Here is a 9,734-nt window from a genome sequence, read left to right on the forward strand (position 1 = left end):
GAAACAGGACCGAGTAGATGCCGGGGGTGGGTGGGTGAGCCAGAAGACAGCAGCTAGAGGAACATAATTGTTGCACGGGAAGTGGGGGGCATATGGGGAGAGGAGAAGAAGAAGAGTTGGTTTTTATATGCCGACTTTATCACTTAAGGAAGAATCCAACCGGCTTACAATCCCCTTCCCTTCCCCTCCCCATAACAGACACCCTGGGAGGTAGGTGGGGCTGAGAGAGTTCAGAGAGAACCGTGACTAGCCCAAGGTCCCCCAGCTGGCTTCATGTGTAGGAGTGGGGAAACAAATCCAGTTCACCAGATTAGCCTCCGCCGCTCATGTGGAGGAGTGGGGAATCAAACCCGGTTCTCCAGATCAGACTCCACTGCTCCAAACCACCACTCTTAACCACTACACCACACAGTCTCTCTTTCCCTTCCATACTGAGAATGAGTTACTATTTGGTTGCCATAAGTTGCCATTACATCCAAACCAACTATGGTTTTTGGCTTACCCCATAAACCAAGATTGCGAACTAGGGGAAAACCGTGCTTAACAATTCTGGTTTGTAAAGCAAGGCATCTTTGCCTGCTCTGGAAATGGCAGATTAGGGTTTGCCACCAAAGTGGAAGTCACTAATGTGCTTGTGGTGCTCAAGTGGAGGTTCACGCGCATCACCCTGATGTTCCTTCCAAGCTCATTCTTTTAGCGTCAAATTATGGTTTAGTATTTTATCTGGACCATGGATATATCTGTTAGCTTGTCCTTCTTGGAGAAAGGGGAAGATTTTAAAAATGTGTAAGTAGAAAGAAAGAAATATTAAGTCTTGACTAAACCATGGGATTTGCTAGATTCACTGTTTCGCTTTCTGTGCTATATTTCTTGCTTTATTTTTAAAAAAGAATTCTGTATAGCCTTGAAATTAACATGCTGTTTCATCCCTTTACATTTTAAGGTGAAACCCCATCCAAGGAGCAATGTTAGGCTCTTATTTTTTGAAGGAGCTGGAAGATGAGAAGGTAAGGTATCTTTCTTGCTGCTGACTTTACCCTGGCCCCATCTACCTACCCATAGCTCATAGCATTGGGTAGCACTGATGTAACAATAGGGATTGAGGCAGGGATTCAGGAGGAGACAGAGAGCCAGGGAAGCAGGATGGGGTAGTGATGGAGAGCTCACGGGAGAGGAAGGGATGGTGCTGGGGCAATAGACACTCAGACAGCCTATTGATGAATCAAGATTCCTGGAAGCCCAAGGGTGGCCACCTTGATCTACAATTACTATGTACAGAGAGGTAATGTGACCCTATTGGCATGTAACCAGACAGTCTTCAATCCCGTAGCACCACCCAGCTCCCATAACTCTTGGCCCTGATTCAAAATGCCCTAAGGAAAACCAGTGACTTTTGAGAAGTCCCAGAATTTTGTGAACTTCCAGCTGTTCCTTTCATGTGAACATCTATCCAGACACGGGTGGAAACAGGATTGTAGAGGAGGTTAGGGGGACAAATCTCCAGGGGCCTAGGTCCCCTTGGCAGCCCCATGAAGGGCAGCAAGTCATGCTACTTTCATGGGTTTGAGGGTTGGGTCTTGGTGGTGTGAGGAGTAGCAAAGGGAATCTTTGTCCGGGTGGGGCTGTGAAGGGTCTTGGCAGCTATTCTAAATAGACCTTTGGTTTGATTCAGTAAGGTTTTCTTTGGATCCAATATTTCTGAGCTTTGTCCAGCAAGAGTGGATAGTCAAGCCTCAGCTCCCTTTCTGCAAAACTATCAAAAGCTGCACGTCCTCCAGAACAGGTAGCTGCGACCATTCAAAGAGAACTTCTAAAAAACAGCAGTAGCATAATGCCTTTGAATTAGAACCAACTGAAATATCACAAAATAATGGGCAACCTTTTGAGTTCCCGAGAACTTTTCATTAGAATAGATATTCAGAATGAAAATAAGGAGAGGCAGAGAAAAGGGGTTTTTAGGTCATGATGCAACAGCCCCCAGTCTACAATTTGTAGAGTCTTAAAATGGAATATAGAATTTGTTGCAAGATTAACTGCGCAATCCGAATGTGGGGGGGAAAGGGGGTAGGAGCTGGCGTGACCTCAGTGTGGGCGTTAGTACCATTTGTGCCCGCTAAAATGGCACTAACACTGGCACAGGGGCAATCATGGCGGCTCTGGGGAGCCACGTGGCAGCACAACCCACAGGTGCTGGCACAGCCTCACTTTACTTTATGAACTTATTTGCATTGCAATTGGATTTCCAACTACAATATGTTTGTATATTATGTTGATATATTGTTCATGTGGTCATAAGTCTTGGCATTGATGTACAAATGAAATTTTTGGATTCTTTAGTGTGAATATAATTCTTCATATTGATATATCTAGGAGCCTGGATTGCTTCTTTTTTGTATATAGGCACAGCCTCACCGGCAGCATTTCTCCAGCACAGGGGCTTGCACCAGCATCAAAGGGAGGGTTCCCGGGGTGGGGCTGACTTTAGCCAGCTCCCTAAGCCCTTTCGGCCTGGGGACACCCCTTTTTGCAGGCGCCTAGTTTCTTCAAAATTGCTTGTTTGGCTTGCTGCGCTCAGCAGCAAGCTGCTCTTTAGGCGGCATGGCTGCCTAGGCACTCCTTAACCACCACCACCACCACCACCATTAGGATTGGGCTGTAATTGGATTAGATGGCACTGGCTGATTTAAAAAAAACAAAACAGGTTTCTAAATACACTGAAGACTAAATATTGTCGAAGGCTTTCACGGTCAGAGTTCATTGGTTCTTGTAGGTTATCCGGGCTGTGTAACCGTGGTCTTGGTATTTTCTTTCCTGACATTTTGCCAGCAGCTGTGGCAGGCATCTTCAGAGGACTGTTACTCCTCTGAAGATGCCTGCCACAGCTGCTGGCGAAACGTCAGGAAAGAAAATACCAAGACCACGGTTACACAGCCCGGATAACCTACAAGAAACACTGAAGATTACTGGGCAGAATCTCAACTTGGAATTTCAAAGATGATGCCGTCACTTGCCAACAATGCTCTCCCTCTGTGTACCCGAACCCAACAATTGCTGCACAGAGGGGAAAATGCATTCCAATAAAAATGATAACATTCAGGAACTGGTGGGGAACAATTTCAGTTCCTCAGGATTATGTGTGTGTGTGCTTAAACGTCACACTTCAGCAGCATGAACCTGCTAATTTTGAATGCATTACCTGAGTTGGTCCTGCTTAGCTGGGCTTCACAATCATAGAATCATAGAATCATAGAGTTGGAAGAGACCACTAGGGTCATCTAGTCCAACCCCTTGCACAATGCAGGAAACTCACAACTACCTTCCCCACACACACCCAGTGACCCCTACTCCATGCCCAGAAGATGGCCAAGATGCCCTCCCTCCCATGAATTGACCAAGGTCATAGAATCAGCATTGCTGACAGATGGCCATCTAGCCTCTGCTTAAAAACCTCCAGGGAAGGAGAGCTTACCACCTCCCGAGGAAGTCTGTCCCACTGAGGAACCGCTCTAACTGTCAGAAAGTTCTTCCTAATGTCTAGACGGAAACTCTTTTGATTTAATTTCAACCCGTTGGTTCTGGTCCGACCTTCTGGGGCAACAGCAAACAACTCGGCACCCTCCTCCACATGACAGCCCTTCAAGTACTTTCAGAATGGCTCTCACATTACAGGAAATCCATAGCCCTTTTCAGTCATTACGTTTAATGGTTTCCAACTGTGTGTACTGGGGGCATGTGCACACAATCTTCATTTCATTTGAAGAGGGCACTGCAGGTATTTGTGAAGCATGCATGTGGTGCCCTATTCAGATGTGTGGGCAACCATGCATACTGGCAGAATTGTGGGTTGAGCATGCTCCCAGTATGTGCAGCTAGCAGCATGCCTGTGGGGAATGTGAGTCGTGTAGTTTGGCCCTTAGCCTGGTCTTCTCCATCCAACTCCTGGATTTTGTTTCCTTACTTGACTTAGTTTCATTGTGTTTTTAAGTTTTACGTTATTGTTTTTATTACTTACTGTTTTGGCTGTTAGTTATTAATTGTTGTTTGTTTTAATGTAGTTTTAGCTATCAGAAGCCACATAGAGAGTCCTTGTTAGACTAAGAGTTGAGATTTTGTTCAATAAATGAAATAACACTCAGGATCAGACTAACAGTAGTTATAGCAAAATTGTGAAGAGCCCCTGAGTGCATACAATTTAAACCATACCAAAGAATCATTGAAGGGTCTTTAAAAAGTAATATACACATATATGGTTAACTTAATTTAGGGGGCCATCATACATCTAACAAAGCGGTCTCTTTCCAGTCAAAGAAAGTTTATGTCACAATAAAATATTCGTATTTAATGTGCTGCCCTGACCTGGATGGGCCCAGACTAGCCCCATCTCGTCAGATATTGGCTACTAAGCAGCGTTGGTCCTGGTTAGTATTTGGATGGGAGACCACCAAGGAAGTCCAGGGTTGCTGTACAGAGGCAGGTGATGTCAAACCGCCTCTGGAGAGCCAGCATGATGTAGTGGTTTGGAGCGGTGGACTCTGATCTGGAGAAACGGGTTTGATTCCCCACTCCTCCACATGAGCGGCGAAGGTTAATCTGGTGAACTGGATTTGTTTCCCCATTCCTACACATGAAGCCAGCTGGGTGACCTGGGCTAGTCATGGCTCTGTTAGAGCTCACTCAGCCACACCTACCTCACAGGGTGTCTGTTGTGCTGAGGGGAAGGGGATTGTAAGCTGGTTTGCATCTCCTCCTCCTCCTCCTTTTTCTTCTTCTTCTCCTTCTTCTTCTTCCATCCCTTGCCTTGAAAACCCTATGAGGTCTCCATAAGTCAGCAGCTTAACCAGCTTTCCTCCACTTTATTTTTGTTTCTTAGCCACAGTCGCATGAATTTAATAAGAAATGGCGACTTTCCGGCATCCAGAAGATCTATTACAACACTCTAGAAAAAGAAGTGGGAGGCTATGGATCATTGCCTGGTAAGCTGATTTGGCCTACGAGTTTGACGACAACCCCTGACGGTGACTTGGTGGTGAAAGACAGCGGAACCGGACAAATCCAGGTCTTCAACCCTGACGGCCGGCCAAAGCAATGTTTTCCCTACGGATTTGAACCAATAAAAGGTTTGGGAGACATCACTTGCATGAAAAACGGGGTGTTGCTCGTGACCAATGGGACAAAAATCATCCAGCTCTTTTCGAAAGAAGGCGAGCTGATCCATGAACTGAAGTCTCCCAAAATAAACTGGCCTCATTCGTACGGGATAGCGGTGATGAAGTGCGACAACATTGCGGTGTCAGACTGGAACAGTGGAGGGAAAGTCAACATTATCGGAGTGGACTGGAGAATGAATGCTGTCCTGAAGACACATGCGATAGAAGGATTTCATAGGCCAGTGCGTGTGGCGGTCAATAAGGTACGGTACGATGGACAACAGGGTGAAAGTTTGCTGACAAATCTATTTATTGGAGGGTAGCATGGAATGCTTCACAACCTTAGCCTAAATTCACAGCTAATTGTCACACTAGGAATTAAGATAGGAAAACAGGAGCAGCAGGAACATGTACACCCTTTCTGTGTTCTAACATCCTTTTCTCCTGACCTGGATGGCTGCTGCGGAGCCTTAAACAGTATTTAAAAATAAAATAACGAAAAAAGGGGGGCAATGCCCCTTTGAAAACTGTAAGGCAGCACCATCAAAAAAGGTGGCGCAGCCCCGCCGCCACTCAAGGGGGTGTTCCCAAAACGAAAGGGCTATGGAAGCTACCCAAAGGCAGCTCCAACCCCAGGAAAGCCCCCCCCCCATGATGGCGTAGGTGCCACCTTATTCTGTGATAAGGTGTCACCTACGCCTGCGCAGGGACACGCAGGCTCCAAAGGAGCTTTGCCCCCCCCTTCAGGAATGGGCTGGTAGTCTCCTTACTCTGATCATAGAGTTGGAAGGGACCACCAGGGCCATCAAGTCCAACCCCCTGCACAATTCAGGAAATTCACAACTGCCTCCTCCCTCCGCACCCCTAGTGACCAGAAGACTGGCAGACCAGAAGAAGAATAATCATGAAACATAACACATGGGTCTATTGGCACAAGGAAACATTATTTGCTGATCTGAGTTCTCAGCCATGTGGGTCATGATCCACATGCTCTGACCTTGCCTAGCAAAATTCAGGTGGTCACTTCAATCAATCAATCAATCAATCGACCTTTATTGGCATATACAGGTTTTCAAGACCTGCTTTTGCCAGGATGGAGCCCATGGATGCATCAGCTTGCCTAGAACTCTGATCTAGCCCACTTTGGGACTATCCCCCCCCAATAACAGTACTTGTGATTTGTGACCACTCATGGACACTAAAATGCCCATCTTTGTTTATTTTGATATTGGTACTTCTCTCCACTATGCACCTGAACAGCTAATATCATTCTCCCTTTCTCCATTTTTATCCTCATAACAACCCCTGTGAGGTACGTAGGAGTCAGCGAATGGCCCAAAGTCACCCAGTGCGCTTCCATGGCAGAACAGGGACTCAAACCTGGTTCTCTGCACTCCTAGTCCAACTTTCTAACCACTACACCATGATGGCCCATAGATATTTGGCCTTGACACCAGTGACAGACATTGCTATTGCTTATGAGGACATCACTGTGTTTCTATTCATTTCACGTGAACACATGAAGCGACCTTATACTGAATCAGACCCTTGGTTCATCAACGTCAGTGTTGTCTACTCAGACCAGCAGCACCTCTCCAGGGTCTCAGGCAGTGGTCTTTCACATCACCTACTTGCTTAGTCCCTTTAACTGGAGGTGCTAGGGATTGAACCTGGGACCTTCTGCATGCCAAGCAGATGCTCTACCACTGAGCCACAGCCCCTCCCCAATGTAGAAATGTAGAAGGCCCAGCACCCCATAGTGAGAAAAACTGACCTTGGCCCAGTCACCATCTCCCCTTCTTTGTGTGTGTTAAGTTCCGTCAAGTCGCTTCCGACTCATGGTGACCCTATGAATCAAAGTCCTCCAAAACATCCTATCTTTAACAGCCTTGCTCAGATCTTACAAGTTGAGGGCCGTGGCTTCCTTTATTGAGTCCATCCATCTCTTGTTGGGTCTTCCTCTTTTCTGCTGCCCTCAACTTTTCCTAGCATGACTGTCTTTTCCAGTGACTCCTGTCTTCTCATAATGTGACCAAAATATGATAGCCTCCCCTTCTTTGCTCTCCCCCTTACAGGGCACTTGGGTGATTTCTCTTTAGCACAGTGATAACGTATCGAATAAATAAATAGTGTGAGTGACTTTTGTAGGATTTTTGAAATCAGCTGTGATTAAAGTAAAACAATGTTATCTGTCTTTGATCAATCAATGTTCTTCCTTCTCCCCCTCTGCCCCAGGAGGAAGAGATGTTAGTTACAGAAGGACAGCTGTTTGGGAGATTTCAGGGCTGCTGCATCAAAGTTATCGACAGGAAACGGAGCGTGTCAAAGACGATAGGGCCTCAGTATGGGAATAAATTCACATTTGAAAACCCTTCCGGAGTCTGCGTGGACAGTCACGGCAACGTCTTTGTCTCTGACGAAGCACAAAACTGCATTGTGATGTTTAATCCAGACTCCTCTCTCTGTGCCGTTGTGGCCACCCACGGCCTGCAAGGGCCCAGCGGACTCTCAGTGCTGCATCACGGGCTGGTGGCAGTTGCTGACTGTTACAACCACAGCGTTAAAATCTTTCGGTACAAATAAGTGCCCGTTGGCATCTTCAACCAACGAGAGAACTGGCCTGAATAAACACAATTGCAGGGTCTTGGCGTGTTGATATCCATTAAGGGTCCCCCCCCCCCACAATCCCCATTGGAAAGTGCCCCATACCTACTACTGGCCCAACAAACTATACTCAGCATTATACCCATTGCCAGTGCTTTCTGTATGCAGAACCCCCCCTGCCCTCTGTTTCCTATCTGGTTTAGCAACAAATATGGCTGTTTCTTTAGGAGTGGTCGCTGAACACTTTACTTTGGCTGGGGCTGCCCCCTTTCTTAAGGAGGCAGGCACCCTGCCATGGAGAGCCAGAGTGGTGTAGTGGTTAAGAGTGGTGGTTTGGAGCGGTGGACTCTAATCTGAAGAGCCGGGTTTGATTCCCAATTCCTCCACATGAAGCCAGCTGGGTGACCTTTGGCCAGTCACACACTCTCAGCCCCACCCACCTCACAGGGTGTCTGTTATGGGGAAGGAAAGGGAAGGTGATTGTAAGCCGGTTTGATTCTTCCTTAAGTGGTAGAGAAAGTCGGCATATAAAAACCAACTCTTCTTCTTCTTCATGTGATCATCCCACTGAGCGAGATGTTCTTAACTAAGATGGGCAATTGTGCACAGGGCAGGCCGCATTGTGCCAGACTATGGCAGAATGTGGGAAACTGGCTTCACTGTATACAGCATACACTAGAAAACACTCCTCATGTGCAAACAGTACTAGTGCACATTAATAAATTACCATGAGCACTCAATATGCATATTGCATAGTTCAAAATCCCTTCAGAGGCATACACTTAGTCCACCTTCTTTATGAGAATCTCAGGGCCAGACAGTAACGTGCAAAAGGCAAATACAAATATGTGCACCTTTATGCTCTATCATTAGCCACAACGCTCCCTTATTGCTGACAAATTAGTAATCCATCCATACATAGCTCATTCTCCACCCCTGATGTAGGCTGAGAGGATTCTATAGACTTCCTCTTGATGCACTTTCGTACAGCAAGAACTCCAGTGGTCAAAATGATGCACGCGAGAAGGGAACCTGCAACATACATGACAGTATTATTTGATCCAGGATAGGGCTGGGATGTGCCAGGAGGAGAGGTCTGAGATATGCCAGGTAGGACTGTAGTAGATAAAGGTACTGAAGTTACAAATAAAGTATGATCCAGCACAGTTAACGTTTATTAAAGCCAAACATCTTTCATCATCGATAAGGAGCTGTGTAATCTTATAGAGGCCTTCGTTTATCCTGCCTGCATTCTTCACAGTGAAACTCTGATTGCCCAGACAAATCCCTTTCACATCATTCGAGACAGTGTGAGAACTTTCAAAATGAGCCAGAAGTCGTTCTTCCCATTTTCCTGTCTGTGAGTCACATATAAGCACCAATTTCTGTTTTGTTGCTGTTTTGTTGTTGAATGGCCGACTCTCACCTCGGGGGACTTTCAGATCCCGCACTTTGGAGCATCCTTCCATTCCTTTGCAAAACTGATGGGCTGGTGCCTCCCATCCTGCCAACAAGGTACACTGCAACAAGCGCAGCCTCGGCAACCAGCCCATCTTGACTTGCTCCTACCCTGGATCTCTTCAGACTTCTAGAGCTGTTTCAGTAAAATACAGGTCGTTTATGCATGGGTACTTTCACATTTGCTCCCGGTCTGTCTCGGTTGTTCCTTGGAGTTTTCTATCCATTAGAGATGACCACACTGCCAGCCCTCACAAATCCTGGGACTTCCCGTTCCTCTGTTAACCCAATTCTTCCCTCTCCCCTGAGCTCAGCCCGGGTGAAATCTCCATGCATAACGCAAAGCGTGGCACACCCAAGCTTGGTTTCTATCACAGAAAGCATGCAGCCCATTACAAAGCAGTGTGTAAAGAGGCAGGGTTTCAAATGCTTCCTGGGAGCTCTTTCTGAGCAGAAGAACAGCTTTTTAAAAACAAGGTTTGGATTCCCCCCCCTTTCAGATTGCTCCATTTTTTGGTTTTTGTT

General features: G+C 46.5%; 1 protein-coding gene across 1 annotated transcript; it reads left to right on the forward strand.

The window, feature by feature from the left end:
• The first annotated feature begins 965 nt into the window (after positions 1–965).
• Positions 966–7,781, forward strand: LOC130476941 (tripartite motif-containing protein 3-like). The gene is made up of 3 exons (XM_056848951.1): positions 966–1,007; positions 4,871–5,410; positions 7,383–7,781. Exons 1-3 carry the CDS (start codon positions 966–968, stop codon positions 7,728–7,730), a joined length of 930 nt encoding a protein of 309 aa, XP_056704929.1. The 3' UTR covers positions 7,731–7,781.
• The last annotated feature ends 1,953 nt before the right edge of the window (positions 7,782–9,734 follow it).

This window comes from Euleptes europaea, chromosome 4 (genome assembly GCF_029931775.1).
Source record: "Euleptes europaea isolate rEulEur1 chromosome 4, rEulEur1.hap1, whole genome shotgun sequence".
In the NCBI taxonomy this organism is placed as follows: domain Eukaryota; kingdom Metazoa; phylum Chordata; class Lepidosauria; order Squamata; family Sphaerodactylidae; genus Euleptes; species Euleptes europaea.